General features: G+C 47.0%; 1 protein-coding gene across 2 annotated transcripts in view; it reads left to right on the plus strand.

Moving 5' to 3' along the window:
* Positions 1 to 13,474, plus strand: part of RUBCN (rubicon autophagy regulator) — a 75,231-nt gene extending 61,757 nt beyond the window's left edge. For both annotated transcript variants that reach the window (XM_062209399.1, XM_062209392.1), the window contains exons 12-20: positions 2,893 to 2,953; positions 3,666 to 3,798; positions 4,437 to 4,582; positions 5,779 to 5,843; positions 6,938 to 7,176; positions 8,341 to 8,402; positions 8,824 to 8,977; positions 10,443 to 10,536; positions 10,765 to 13,474. In XM_062209399.1, the coding sequence (XP_062065383.1) occupies positions 2,893 to 2,953; positions 3,666 to 3,798; positions 4,437 to 4,582; positions 5,779 to 5,843; positions 6,938 to 7,176; positions 8,341 to 8,402; positions 8,824 to 8,977; positions 10,443 to 10,536; positions 10,765 to 10,943 (1,133 nt within the window). In that variant the 3' untranslated portion in view covers positions 10,944 to 13,474. The remainder of the gene's footprint in view (positions 1 to 2,892; positions 2,954 to 3,665; positions 3,799 to 4,436; positions 4,583 to 5,778; positions 5,844 to 6,937; positions 7,177 to 8,340; positions 8,403 to 8,823; positions 8,978 to 10,442; positions 10,537 to 10,764) is intronic.
* The last annotated feature ends 1,365 nt before the right edge of the window (positions 13,475 to 14,839 follow it).

The following is a 14,839-nucleotide window of genomic DNA, read 5'->3' on the forward strand; positions in this document are numbered from 1 at the left end:
CAACCATGAATTTCCAACCACCTCTTCTCTCTGGTGTGTAATGTTTTCTTTACTTATTTTTTTTTTTTAAAGAGAAACACTGGGAGCCAGAGCTGTGGCTCTGCAGGTTAAGCAGCCATCCACAGGGCAGGCATACCATCTGGGTGCCAGTTTGTGTCCTGGCCAATCCACTTCCAATCCAGCTCCCTGCTAATGCACCTGGGAAGGCAGCAGAAGATGGACCAAGTCCTTGGGCCCCTGCACTCATATGAGAGACCAGGAAGAAATTCCTGGATCCTGGCTTCAGCCTGGCCCAGTCCTGGCCATTGCAGCCATTTTTGGGGAGTGAACCAGCAGGTGGAAGATCTCTCTCTCTCTCTGTCTCTCCTTCTCTTTCTTGAACTTAGTGTTTCAAATAAATAAATAATCTTTTTTTAAGACAATGCATTTTTAAAAAGATATTTATTTATTTGATTGGCAGAGGAAGAGAGATCTTCCATACACTGGTTCACTTCATAAACACCCACAACAGCCAGCGCTGGGCCAGGCCAAAGCCAGAAATCCAGAACTCTGTCCAAGTTTCCCATATGGGTAAGGGGTCCAAGCACTTGAGTCATCATCTACTGCCTTGCCTGGCACATCAGCAGGAAGCTACATGGGAAGCAGAATAGCTAGGACTCAGACCAGTACTCTGGTACCCAGTATGGGTATCCCACAAGTAGTGGTTTAACCCACTGTACCACAACACCAGTGCTGTAACATTTTCTCTAATGGCCTAGTCCTAAAGTAACAAAAGTGGCTAGCTCTTTTTTTTTTTTTTAAAGGTTTATTTATTATTTGAAAGGCAGAGTTACGGAGAGCCAGAGAGAGAGATCTTCCATCCTCTGGCGTACTTCCCAAATGGCCCCAACGGCCAGAGCTGGGCTGATCTGAAGCCAGGACTCAGGAGCTTCTTCTGGGTCTCCCATGTGGGTGCAAGGGCCCAAAGACTTGGGCCATCTTCCACTGCTTTCCCAGGCCATAGCAGAGAGCTGGATATGGGATGCCGGTGCTGCAGACGATGGCTTTACTTGCTGCGACACAGTACTGGCCCTGGCTAGCTCTTTATTCAGGGTTGTCTGTTGGAGAGTTTCTCTCATTTTCCTTCTCTGCTATTTTCAAACAGGATGAAATTTGCTTTTAGCCAATCATTCATTTAGGAAATACTTTCTGAGAGTCTGTTAAATACAAAGCACTCTGAGACTTCCTAGGAGAAAGCAAGACTAATACACAGTCCAAGACAGTGTCGTACCCAAATAAATGTTGCAAACCAAATGATCTATGAAGGTCTCCTGTACTGTTTCCTGTAATTTGTTTCTTTTCTCTACCATCATTAGTTAGAATGTAAACAGATAATTAGCAGTGCATTGGGATCTAGAGTTTGGTGGCAAAATTTGGACAGTATACACATGAACATCTTTGTTGTTAAACAAGATAGGCTTTGTTAACTACCAGGAAAAAATTTGTTAATATCTTATTTTTCTACACTTAGCATATGAAAACTGATTGATGGACTTCAATTCTGATATCATACTCATGTATGAGGGGTCTTGAAAGTTCATGAAAAATATGTATTATGGGAAAACGCATGGATTTCAAAAGTTTTTTGCACCAAAATAAGCTTACCTTTTAGTTTCACTTTTCCATGACCATTTTGAAACATCCTGATATACAGCTTTGAAGACATTAGTTTGTCAGCCATATTAGTTGAGTATATCCTTGTATACAGAGCCCTGTGGTAAATACAAGGGTTTTAGGGCCAAAAGAAGAGTTAGTCACAATGAGAATGTGTAATCTAATTGTACATACAAAGAAATCTGGATACAGTGGAGACATGTGAGTAACAGTTGAGCTACTCATGGCCAACTGCAGAATGATGTCATTCAGATACGCTTAGTGCTCTTTTAAGGGCTTCAGACACAGTGGATTGATCGTTATGCAGGCCTAATTAGAGAATAAGGGTCTTTTCATGGGGCATCGATGGAATGTATCAGAACAGTGTTGTTTTCATGGCTTGGATAGGCTCGGGCTGCCTTTCTTGAACATGACTGCTGTATTGCACATTCTTCCCCCATCAAAAGGATTTGGCTAGATGGAGTCTCTGGAGGTTCAGGCAGATCATTATTAGAAACCCTCTTCAAAACCCTTTTATCAAAAATTGGCTTTGGGACAACCAGTTTCCTGTAAGTATGCCTGAAGATTCTGTGGTAAAGATGGCATTGACTGAGTCTGTGAATGTTTGTTGGTTACCAGACATCTCCAGAGAAGTTCTCTTTTTCCTCCTGCCACCAGACAAGATCTTTCCATGAAGCTTTCTTAAGGGTGTATAAGCTTACAACATTCATGGGTAATAGCAACAGTGGTGAAATGTTAGAAGCAAAGTTCAATTCCACATTCATTTAGTGACTAACCTTTATGACTTAGATTCTGTTAGGTACTAATTCTTACGTACGAAGAGAGAGCCAGGGAGTTTTTGCTTCTTGGAACTTGCCATTTAAGAAAGTTTTAGACTTAGGGAGTAAGGTAAAAATTTCGGTAATTTATTTTGTGTTTCTTTTTCCAGGGTTATGTCCCTGTGCCCTTGGGATATTTCCTTTTTGTCAGGCACCACTTTTACACCAAACCTGAGTTTGGTTTCCATCTGGATATGTAGCCACTTCGACCTTCTCAGTGCTATGCGTGATGTCATTAACCCAACCTGCTTAGGACAAATTACAGAATGTGCTTAGAGCTTTACCTGGTCCGTGTCCTACATAGGGTACCACGCTCAGTTGTTACCCCAAGGGTTAGCTGGCAATACCTTGTAATGGTTTCCGTTATCTCATGCTTCCTCCCTTTCATTTTCTGTCCTCCATCGCTCTGGTTTCCATGTAGATGCTGTCATCAGAAGGAGCGCAGCCTCAAACAGCAAATCCTTCACTTCCTCTCAGTCCTTGTGAGTACTTTATTTATTATTATTTTTTAATGAAATCATGGAACATGTGGAGAAGCAAACCCAGTTCGTGGCATGTAAATGGGATAGGCCATGGGTAAAACCACCCAAATTCATGAGGAGGCAAGGTTGAAGTGATAGGCCTGCCTGATAATGGCAGGCCCATGGGGAGAAGGCATAATTTTGGTCAGCCAGGATGAGTCCTTGTGGAGGCAAAGCTTGCAGTTGAGTCTCTCCGTCTCCGATCATAACCAGTGGTTCCCAAAGGGTCAGGTCTCAAAGCAGAGAGCACTGATCGTGATTTTGGATTATGAAACCAAACTGGACATACTACATACCCAGCTGGGGGAAACAGTAGTTCATTGGGGAGGAACAATAGCCCTTTATAATCCACAAAGCAATTTTACCCAGTTTATTTTGTAACCAAGGCATCATAATCTCAATTTTGCAATTAAAGAAACTGGAGTTTAAAGCAAGAAAGTGGCAGTCCTTAACCAACAATGCCACATAATACTAGTAAGTGGGACTTGAACTTAAGTCTTGATTTGTGTAAGACCAGTGTATTTTCCACTGTACACACAAATCTAAGAAAATCAGAAAAACAGCTGAGCACACCAGAGGCACTTGGAGTGTTCGGTCAGCCCAGAAATTATTGCACGTGGTACTGGACCCCGATGGAGGGCACCCATCTTCCTGTCTTTTCTTTCCTTTGCAGCTCCCACTGCTTCCTGCACTCTACATCTGCCGAGGCAGTGGCCATGGGGCTCCTGAAGCAGTTTGAGGGCATGCAGCTCCCAGCTGCCTCGGAGCTGGAGTGGCTGGTTCCAGAGCATGACGCCCCTCAGAAGGTACGCTCTTCAGCTCTTCTTCCCTACCTGGGAGGCAAGCGGTGAGCCTTTCTGATCTTACTGTCCTGGACCACGTGTCCCCAGTCTGGAATGAGCCTATGTGTTTCCTCCCTGGCTCATAGAAGCCATTTGTTAGCAAAAGTGTTGAATGAATGAATGCCTAGGTTTCCTTTAGCAATGACAAAAGACAGTGGCTCCTTCACTGTCCTTGTTCTACATGACTGCTCACTATATGCCCTCCTGTTTGTGACCCCCTTTATTTAGATTTAGGGGGAGTACCCCTTTGAGGCACTCTGAAAAAGCGAGTTGTCAGACTCTTCTTTGCCCTGCACATGAGTCTTAAAGGCATGAAAGCACTGTGGCATACCACAGGGCCTGGCACGAGTGCAGGGGCAGCATTAGCAATGGATGCCACCACCCTGGGATGCCATTTCTGTTTGCTTCTTAGAACACGAGGCCCTCGCTTCTAGTACCCTGTGACTTCTGTTTTGCTTTAAGGGACTAGATTTCCAGAAGCCCTTACTCTGTGGTATTCCTGAAATATCTTTCACTTACTATGCTTCTGTCCCGGCCCAAAAGGTCACGCATGTGTTGTGCAGACTGTTCATGTTAGGTCATCCTGTGTTTTTCTCCTGCAGCTCCTGCCCATCCCAGACTCACTGCCCATCTCCCCAGATGATGGGCAGCATGCTGACATATACAAGCTGCGGATTCGTGTTCGTGGCAACCTGGAGTGGGCCCCACCCCGGCCTCAGATCATTTTTAACGTTCATCCAGCCCCAACGTGAGTATCCAAGGGCAGTCTTCTTGCAACTACCTCCAACTGTACTCCCACAGTTCTGTTCATTTAAAGGCAGAGTGAAAGGATTATCCATTTTGTCCTTAAGTGTTTTTTTTTTTTTTTAAGATTGATTTATTTATTTCAAAGGCAGAGTCACAGAGAGGCAGAGGCAGAGAGAGAGAGAAGTCTTCCATCCACTGGTTGACTCCCCAAATGGCCACAATGGCTGGAGTTGGCCAATACAAAGCCAGGAGCCAGGAACTTCTTCCGGATCTCCTACGTGGCTGTGGGGTCCCTAGGAATTGGGCCATCTTCTGTTGCTTTCCCAGGCCATAGCAGAGAGCTGGATTGGAAGTGGAGAAACCGAGTCTGGAACCAGTGCCCATATGAGATGCGGGCACTGTAGGTGGTGGCTTTACCTGCTGTGTCACAGTGCCAGCCCCTGTCCTTAAGTTTTTAGCTGTTAGTCCTTCCATGCTTTCCCAGAGCTAGCTGGAAATGAGTACTTTTTTTTTTTTTTTGGACAGGCAGAGTGGACAGTGAGAGAGAGAGAGAGACAGAGAGAAAGGTCTTCCTTTGCCGTTGGTTCACCCTCCAATGGCCGCCGCGGCTGGCACACTCTGGCCGGCGCACCGCGCTGATCCGATGGCAGGAACCAGGTGCTTCTGGTCTCCCATGGGGTGCAGGGCCGGGCCATCCTCCACTGCACTCCCGGGCCACAGCAGAGAGCTGGCCTGGAAGAGGGGCAACCGGGACAGAATCCGGTGCCCCGACCGGGACTAGAACCTGGTGTGCCGGCCCTGCAAGGTGCCTGTTGAGCCACGGCGCCGGCCAAGAAATGAGTACTTTTTGTCACTGGTATTCCCAATCTGCTACCTGCCTCCCAATAGTTTTGTGAGGTTACAGGTTTTTCTTCTCTTTATTAGACACATGGATGCTTTTATCGCCTGTTATTCTCTCCCTTTTACTATTTCTCAACCTGCACATTTGTCCAGGACTACTGGGAGAGCCACTGCTTACACCTAAGCCCTGACATCCTCACTTTGAATTAGTTCTTTCAATAGGTTCATTTTGTCCAACTCTTAAAACAATGGTGAACTCCACCCCACACCCCATTCTCTGAGTATTCTTATCCTTTACACCCCAGAGGCCTCATGCAGCTGCTACCTGCCAATCTGCTCTCCTTCCCCTTTGCTTAGGAGGAAAATTGCTGTGGCCAAGCAGAATTACCGCTGTGCAGGATGTGGCATCCGGACTGAGCCTGGTGAGTATCCTCTCCCACCACTGTACTGCCTCCAAGGGCTTTACCCGTCCCACACCTAGGAAAGCAGGTGGTACGAGGAGGTGACAGGGCAGAATGGGGGAAGGAGAAAGAAGGGGCCTGGCGGGGAAAGGGTTAGACTAGGAAAGAACACTGGCAATCAGGGATATTATTTCTGAGAGCACACTACAGGACTGTGAACTGGAGAAAATTGGATAGTCTCAGGTTCTTGGAGGTGAGTCTTACCAACTCTGGCAGATTGTGGTTCCTCAGTGGCCCCAGGATGGAATGTAAGAACTGTAGGCTCCACTATGTGGGTATCCTCCAGCTTTAAGGAACTCAGAGGTGGCAAAACAAGAGGCCACGGACCACTCATTCCTGCCCTTTTTTTTTTTTTTTTAAAGATGTTTCCATTTATCCAAAATGACAGAGTTATAGACAGAGAGAGAGAGAGTTCTTCCATCTGCTAGCTCACTCCCCAAATGGTTGCAACAGCTGGAGCTGAGCCGATCTGAAGCCAGGAGCTAGAAGCCTCTTCTTGGTCTCCCACATGGGTACAGGAACACAAGCACTTGGGCCATCTTCTACTGCTTTCCCAGGCCATAGCAGAGAGCTGGATTGGAAGTGGAGCATCTGGGACTCAAACTGGCCCATATGGAATGCTGGTACTACAGGCAGCAGCTTTACTTGCTACGCCACAGCACCAGCCCTCCCCCCTTTTTTAAGATTTATTTTTTTATTGATTTGGATTACATAGAGAGAAAGGGGGAGAGAGAGAGAGGTCTTCCATCTGCTGGTTCATGCCCAACATGGCTGCAGTAGCCAGGGCTGGATCAGGCTGAAGTCAGGAGCCAGGAGCCCAAGCTCTTGGGCCATCTTCTGCTTTCCCAGGAGCATTACCAAGGAGCTGGATCAGAAGTGGAGCAGCCAGGACTTGAAGTAACCTGAGTCCATATGGGATGCCGGCACTGCAGGCAGTGTCTTAAGCAGCTACGCCACAGCACTGGCTCCCATTTCTGCCCTTTCAAGCTGCCTCATCAGCCCTGTAGATGGAAAAGTCACATCTGGCCTTTTGGCTTTCTGGTTTTATTTCCCAGATTATATCAAGCGACTGCGGTACTGTGAGTACTTGGGCAAGTACTTCTGTCAGTGCTGCCACGAGAATGCCCAGATGGCCATCCCCAGCCGGATTCTGCGTAAGTGGGACTTCAGCAAGTACTATGTCAGCAATTTCTCCAAGGACCTGCTCATTAAGATCTGGAACGATCCACTCTTCAATGTGCAGGACATCAACAGCGCCCTCTATAGGAAGGTCAAGCTGCTTAACCAAGTCCGGGTAAGACCCTTGAAAAGGCCGTGTAGTGGTAGATTCTTGCTCTTCTCCCCTCATCCCCTGTATGTTCATATGGAATTATCCAAGATTATCATTGTCACAGTGTCAGAGTTATAACCATCTCATCATCCAAACTCTCTCTATGCACTTTGTTTTTAAAAAAAAATTCAGGATTTTATTTATTTACTTGAGAGAGAGAGCTACAGAGAGAGGGAGAGGCTATAGACAGAGAAAGGAAGAGACAGAGAGAAAGATCTTCCATCCACTGGTTCACTCCCCAAATAGCCGCAACGGCTGGAGCTGGACCAGTCTGAAGCCAGGAACCAGGAGCTTCCTCTGGGTCTCCTGTGTAGGTTCAGGGGAGGAGCCAGGACAGGAATTGGTGCCCATATGGGATGCCGGCACCGCAGGCGGAGGCTTAGCCTGCTATGCCACAGCGCTGGTCCCAGTCTATGCACTTTCTTAATCTGTTCTCATTTCCCTAGTGTCTGGCTAGTCAGAGCCTCAAACCTGGCAGTGATAGCTCTGAAGCTGGAGAGTGCTTGGTGGCAAAAGCAGAACTTCTCCCTTCACCAACAATATTACTGAGTAGAGAATAGGGTATAAAGTGGGAAATTAGTTCTCTGGTGTTCACATCTCTTCCCAGCTGTTTGTGATTTGGGCAGACTGACCTGGTACAGGGGCCTTTCCTGACTGAAGAGCCCCATGGTGTGAGTTGTTGAATTTGAGGTGTAGAAGACAGCTTGACTCTGGGTTAAAAGTGCCCTCCCTCCCTTCCTTCCTTTTTTGATTTTGTTCATTTATTTGAAAGGGTTACAGAGAAAGAGAGGGAGAGAGATCTTCCATCTGCTTATTCACTCCCTAGGTGGCCACAACAGCCAGGCTGGGAGGAGCCAGGACTTTCATCCGGGCCTCCCACATGGTTGATATGAGCCCAAGCACTTGGGCCATCTTCTACTGTTTTTCCCAGGCTATTAGCAGGGAGCTATTTCTGAAGTGGAGCAGCCAGGACAAGAACCAGAGCCCACATGGGATGCCAGCATCACAGGCAGAGGCTTTACCCCCTATGCCACACTACTGACCCCAAAGTTCTCATCTTTCTAACAGTTGATTCTCTCCTCCTCTCCACACCCCCTTCTCCCCTGGTTCCAATGTTTTTCCCTTCAGCTGCTGCGGATCCAGCTCTATCATATGAAGAACATGTTTAAGACATGCCGGTTGGCCAAAGAGTAAGTCTTGGTGGAGGCCAGAGTCCTTTAGCTGAGTCAATGTGTCTGAAAGGGACGTATCCCAGCAGTTGGCTTTTGAGTTAAAAAGGAGAGGGAGGATTTTGGTAAGTGAGAAGCCACAGCAGTAACGTATTTGTGTCCTTCTCTCTGGAAGGGGAATCGGGTGGTTCTTTCCAGGGCAGACATGCATCTGCAAGCTGGCATGCATCACTCTGCAAGAGGTTATAAATAAGTCACTTCTTTATCCAGACACCAAGTAGTGTGGGAAGACTGGGGTGGCCTGGAACACCTGGGCTAGTGGATGTTGCCTGACTTGTTGTTACTTTATATCTTATGCTTTTGCACAGCGATCCCTCTGTTATGATGTGCCACATGACATGTTTGTCCCCTCTCCCTGCCCCCTTCCCCTCCTTTCCTGTAGTCTTCTGGATTCTTTTGACACAGTCCCAGGCCACCTGACAGAGGATCTACACCTGTACTCACTGAATGACCTGACTGCAACCAAGAAAGGGGAGCTGGGGCCCCGGCTTGTGGAGCTCACCAGGGCAGGGGCTGCCCATGTCGGGCGATGCATGGTAAGGAGGTCTTACTCTAGCATGCGGCTAAACCCTTGCTTAGGAATACAGGGAGTGGGCTGGACCCAGGGTTCTTGCCACTTAGCTCCAAGAAGTTGGAATGGCCACTCAGCACTAGGGGAGAAACTGGGAAGGGTTGCCTGTTCCTTTAGTTTATGAACAGCCAAATCCTTCCGCTCTAAAGAGTCTAGAATTAGGGAATTGGTGCTGACATTACCCCTGGGTCGCAACTGGGTAGACTGAGCAGCCTTGTCTGTAAAGAATTATCATGACATGGGAGGGGAATCCTGGGTTACCATTGGGAGAGGGATTCCCATCTGGGAATTAGCTTTATTATTTTCAGTCACTATGAGCAAAAGAAATAATTTGCCCTGCCTGAGGTAAACCTCAATTTTCTTGTCTCTAAATTGAAATTAATAAGTATACAGTGTCTTCCTGTCAGTATTTTGAAGATTGATGGAGTAACTTATGTGACAGCATTTTATAAAATTTATTTGTTGTTTGGGATATACTCAACATGCAATAAATTCAGAAATTCCCCATTTTTAGAACTTCCCTTCTTAAAATATACCATTTATGGGAAGAACTAGAGCTTACAATGGGACAGATTTAAGGAATCCTGAGTGGCTACAACTGGACTCGAGGCGAGGTGTTATTATTTTTTTTAAATACCTATTTATTTTAAAGTCAGAGTTACACAGAAAGAGGAGAGAGAGAGAGAGAGAGAGAGAGAGGTGTTACTATTTTTTTAAAGAGTTATTTTATGTATTTGAAAGGCAGAGTTACAGAGAGAGACAGAGCAGGATCTTCCATCTGCTGGTTCACTCCCTAAATGGCCACAATGGTTGGAGCTGGACAAATCTGAAGCCAGGAACCAGGAGCTTCTTTTAGGTCTCATACATGTGTGCAGGGGCCCAAGGACTTGAGCCGTCTTCCACTGCTTTCTCAAGCCATTAACAGGGAGTTGGATTGGAACTGGAGCAGCCAGGACACAAATTGGCACCCATATGGGATGCTGGTGCTGCAGGTGGCAGCTTTACCTGCTGTGCCACATTGCCGGCTTCACTGGGTGTTATTTTGGGGAAATATCCTTGTTTTCACGTTTTATCTTAATCAGTAGTTGTTCCTACATCAAACTGAAATCAGTCCCCAGATTGGCAGAAGGACTTGTGGAGCGCTCATGTGGTCCAGCCCTGCCTCTCCACCTGTCTTTACTGAGAGCCGCTGCAGTGGTTGGGGCTTTTGACTTTGTGCCTTTCTTGTCTCCACCTCAACGTTTTGCCTGATCCTGCCCAGTCCTGGCCTAGTTTGGCTTTCATGCTACGTCCAGCTCAGGCCTCTTTCCCGTGGGCTCTAGAACCCCTTCACCTACTCAATTTGTATTTCTGTTTTGTGCCGCCCCTCCCTTGGGTCCACCCATTGTTGTGCCATCCCTCATTTTGCTGCATGTCTCTTTCTTCCCCAGCTCTGCCAAGCCAAGGGCTTCATCTGTGAGTTCTGCCAGAATGAAGATGATGTCATCTTTCCTTTTGAGCTCCATAAGTGCCGGACCTGCGAAGGTGAGGGCTTAGTGCCAGGAGTGGGGCAAGCAAGTCTGAACACAAAGCTGTTGATTTCCTCTGCACCAACTCCATTAGCAAGAGTTTGGTTTGGTTCATCAACTCCCTGTGTTTCACCACCAGGGCGCTGAGCCTTTGTGGTGAGAGGGGGCTGTGGCAGCGGCTTAGCTCAGGTTGGAGATAATACAAATTGTTTTTTTCTCTCTCGCACCTTCCTGACCTGCGCAGAGTGTAAAGCGTGTTACCATAAAGCGTGCTTCAAGTCTGGAAGCTGTCCCCGGTGTGAGCGGCTGCAGGCCCGCAGGGAGCTGCTGGCCAAGCAGAGCCTGCAGTCCTACCTGTCAGACTATGAGGAGGAACCCACCGAAGCCTTGGCCCTAGAAGCCACCGTCCTGGAGACCACCTGAAGAAACCACACGAAGCCCTCTCTCCAGGGCTGGGGTCACACACCATGCAGAGCTGAGCCACCCTTTGAAGGACCTTCCTGACTTGGGACATTTTTTTTTTAATTATCATTTTTTTTTATGACTTCTCTGACGTCCAGGTGTTGTCAACCTTTGTTAGGTTGATGTGGTCCAGTCTGTTGTGACAGACAGTTTGCGGGCATCAGGCATCTCCATCAGAACTGACACATAGGTGCTCAAGCAGATTGGAGTGCCTCTGTCGGGAGGAGACAGTGGGACCCAGTTCTTCTGACTTCCATGGCCTTCCCCCAAGGACCAGATCTGGTTTCAGCTGCATCTCAAGAGTCATTTCCAGTTGAATGTTGTGTTAGTTCTCGAGCTTCTGAGCCAAGCCCTTCTCAGCCAACTCTCTTCTCCTTTGCTGCTGAAACAGGGGGTTGGAGTTTTCTCCTCCCAGTCCTGGAATAGGGTCAGATTGCCCTGAGGAGAAGCAGCAGAGACTGGGACTACATTGTAGGCTTACTTAGGTATTTTGGGGCCACAAAAAACAGAATCATTACCATCCTAAAATCCTCAGAGACCTCAAGGAAGCAGCCGTGACTTCGGCACTCGAGACAGATGGCACGAGCTAACTTTCATTGTCCACTGCAGCAGGCTCCAAGCAAAGTAGATCAGGCCCACTTGTAGCCTGGCGCCACGGGCTTACGTGAGGCTGCCGCTGTGCTTTAAGGAGCCTTTCATTCGTCCAGAGGAGTTGTTGGCCACCTCTTAGGTATCTAGGTTCTTAGTTAACCCAGCTCTTGGTGTAGAAGCAGTCTTCCATGCTCAGGCAAGTCTCTGACACAGTCTTAAAATGAAGACAGAAATCCTACTCCCCATCTTATCAGTGGGTCCCTTCATAGCCTGTCCTCTGTTAGCTGGTCATTGTGGTTCAGAGTCAAAGTAAAATCCAGCTCTATTCTCTCCCCCTCTTGCAGCAGAGCTGGGACCTCCCTGGTGGCTGATCTGTTGCCTTAGTTTCTTTTGTCAAAGTGGGGTTGGGGGGCTTCCTGCTATTAGTAGTGCTATGTAGAACTTGACAATTTGTGGCTGTGGAGTGTGAATGTTCCTGCATTCTTGAGATAATAAGAGCCTTTATGCCAGTTATGCACTTAACTCTTCAAATAGCCTAGTGATTCATGTGTGCAATCATCCTTTTCTTATTACAAATTTTAACAGTTTCCCTCCCCTGTTAATGTGTGTTTTGATGAGGAAAGGTCTTGGATGGGACCATAAATCTGTTGTGTTATTAAGTTGCTATAGCTCCTAACCTCTGTGTAAAACACTGGTCAGGGTTGCTTCTTCAAGGGCTGGCAGCTGTGTGAAGTAAGCCCCAGTATTTTTGTTCTGGGACTGACTTCTTCCTGTGTACTGTCTTCCTGTTAGTTGGTTGCTAGTAGAAAAAAATTTTGGCTTGAGTGCTGCCCCTAGAAACTGAACAGAAAGTTGTGTGTGGCTGGTGGAGGCTGATGAATGTCTGAGCTGGCGATAACAAGGAGTCTCATGAGGAAGTAGCCGGCCAGAAAGGTAAAGACCAGAGCTGTCTCCAGAGAGCAAGAGGGAACATAGAGAAACTGGCTCATGGTGTTGATTCCTCGGCCTCGAAGCTGGGCTCTGAAGGCAGCGTTGGATTGGAAGACTCTGACTCTTCTCCGTTCAGTTCATGGTCAAGTTCTAAAAGCCAAGACCCAGCCCAGTTTTGAAGGGCTGACTAGAAGCCGCCTTGTCCTTCAAGTAGCTTTGGGAGCCACAAAACTCAAGTGTCACTGAGGGTTAGGCCCCATGTGCAGACTCCGGGGTTTGTGAAAATGGCAAGCTCTGCTTCCAGTTTGGGGTATAAATCCAGCTCCTTACTCCAAGTCACTACACTGAGGGAGAGCATACTCTCACTGCCCTGCCTGTTTCCTATCAGCATAGGGTCAGAGGCTGGAGAATGCTGCCACAATTTCTAAAGTGGACTCAGCCATCTTACATGCTCCTGAGTTTTCACTTACTTTTCTCCACCTCCTGCACCCTACCCCTATAGATGGCGTATCTGTTCTAGCGACCCTGGTCATAAGCTGTCTTCACCGTCAAAGCGCCCGTTTATTTATTTCCTTGTGTAAAGGGGGAGGGGAAGGGAGCAGAGCATGGGATGTTTTGAAAGCACTTTGCAACTTATCAGTGTCCAAAAATCTGCTGCTATCAGGGCAGAAGCTTCTGAATGCACTGAAGAGAATTCCTTCTGTATGAAATGGGAGGGAAGAAGTGTTCTTTTTTGTAAATAAAGGAAGAAAAAATCCATTTGTTTATGAGGTGGAGGCAAGATCAAGACATGGCAGAAGAGTGGAAGGCAAATATCTTCCACTTAAATGAGGCTGTTCGTGACTTTCTCTGCCAAGGCTTTAGAGCAAGAGTCTAAATAGAGATGTGTGTGTGTGTACAATTCATGTTCTGGATTTCCACTTGCTGTAGTTCTTGCACAGCCCAATAATTCATTGTCGTGAATAAACTGAGGAAACAAAGTTCTGCCCTTCTTGTCCGCCTTCCTTGACTATTAGGAATGATATTGAGTGTTCACTGTGAAGCAGTAGACACGATTTCTGTGCAAAAGCAAACTTTACAAATCAGGAAAAGTGGGTTGATTGTTTTGCCACTGGCTTGCTATGTGATCGTTAGCAAATCACTTCACCTCTCTAGATTTCAGCTCCTTCGTGTGTGTAATGACAAGATTAGGTTTTGTGACACATGGTCCTTTCTAGTGCACATTGTGTGCCCCCTCCTCGTCCCCATGGTGTAGCTATCCCTTAAAGTGAGATAACCTTCCACTCCACAACATCTGAATTCTCTGAGATGCTTCACTTCCCACTTCTGTGAGCATCCTCCTCTGGCTTTTTCTCGTGCTCCTGAACCACTGGAGCTCCATTTGCATGGCAACTTTCTAAACATATCCCCTTCAATGTCCTTTTGTCACCATCAAACAATCTGCCAAAAGCCACTATAAATATGTTTCCCAACCCCAATACTAGTCACCCTGGTTGGAAAATTGGTCTTCCACTTCCTCCCTGAGTCAGGTGGCATGTCTGGCTAATCAAGCAGTAAGTCAATCTCATTCTTTTTCCACCACTGGCACGCAAATTCAGTTTCTTGTCTTACATTTCAACTCTTTCTGGTTACGCCAGTTTCTTCCTGTTCACTTATTTGTTACATATTTGGGTACTTACTAAATGCCAGTTTCAGTACTAGGCTCTAAGGCTACAGCAGGGAGCAAAATGGAGACAGCCATTACCCTTAAGGGACTCAGAGCCTTGTGGGGGAGAGAGATATCTCACAAAGGTGCCAAAGGAATATATAATTACAAGCTGTAATAAGAGCCACGAAGGGAAGGAGTAGATGCCATTAAAAAGAATAACAATAACAAGAGGACCTAATTTACACAGGAGACAAGTAAAGTCCCTGAGAGAGTGATACCGCTACCAGGGCCCAAAGAGCAAGGCTAGAGGGAGAAGAAGGCCCCAAAGAAGGACTAACAAATGTGATGGTCCCGAGACAGGAGGAGTTTGGTTAAGAAATGAAAGAAAGACTTAACTAAGATTTTTAGATTTGATTTTGTGAACATGGTGTTCCCCTCAATTCATGCTGAAACCCTAATCCCAGTGCAGTGATACCAGGCAAAGAGGCAAAGCCTTGTAATACAGATTGGTCCAGAGGGTGGAACTCTCTTGAACAGGATTAGTGTCCTCTAAAAAGAGAGCCAGAGAGCTTGGTAGCTGTCTTTGCTCTGGGTGGACACAGCTAGAAGACCACTGTCTAAGCCAGGGGGAGGGCCCTCGCCGTGAGCCTGGTCCTGCTGGCAGCCTGACATAACTTTGGTCTCCAGA

This window comes from Lepus europaeus, chromosome 2 (assembly GCF_033115175.1).
Source record: "Lepus europaeus isolate LE1 chromosome 2, mLepTim1.pri, whole genome shotgun sequence".
In the NCBI taxonomy this organism is placed as follows: domain Eukaryota; kingdom Metazoa; phylum Chordata; class Mammalia; order Lagomorpha; family Leporidae; genus Lepus; species Lepus europaeus.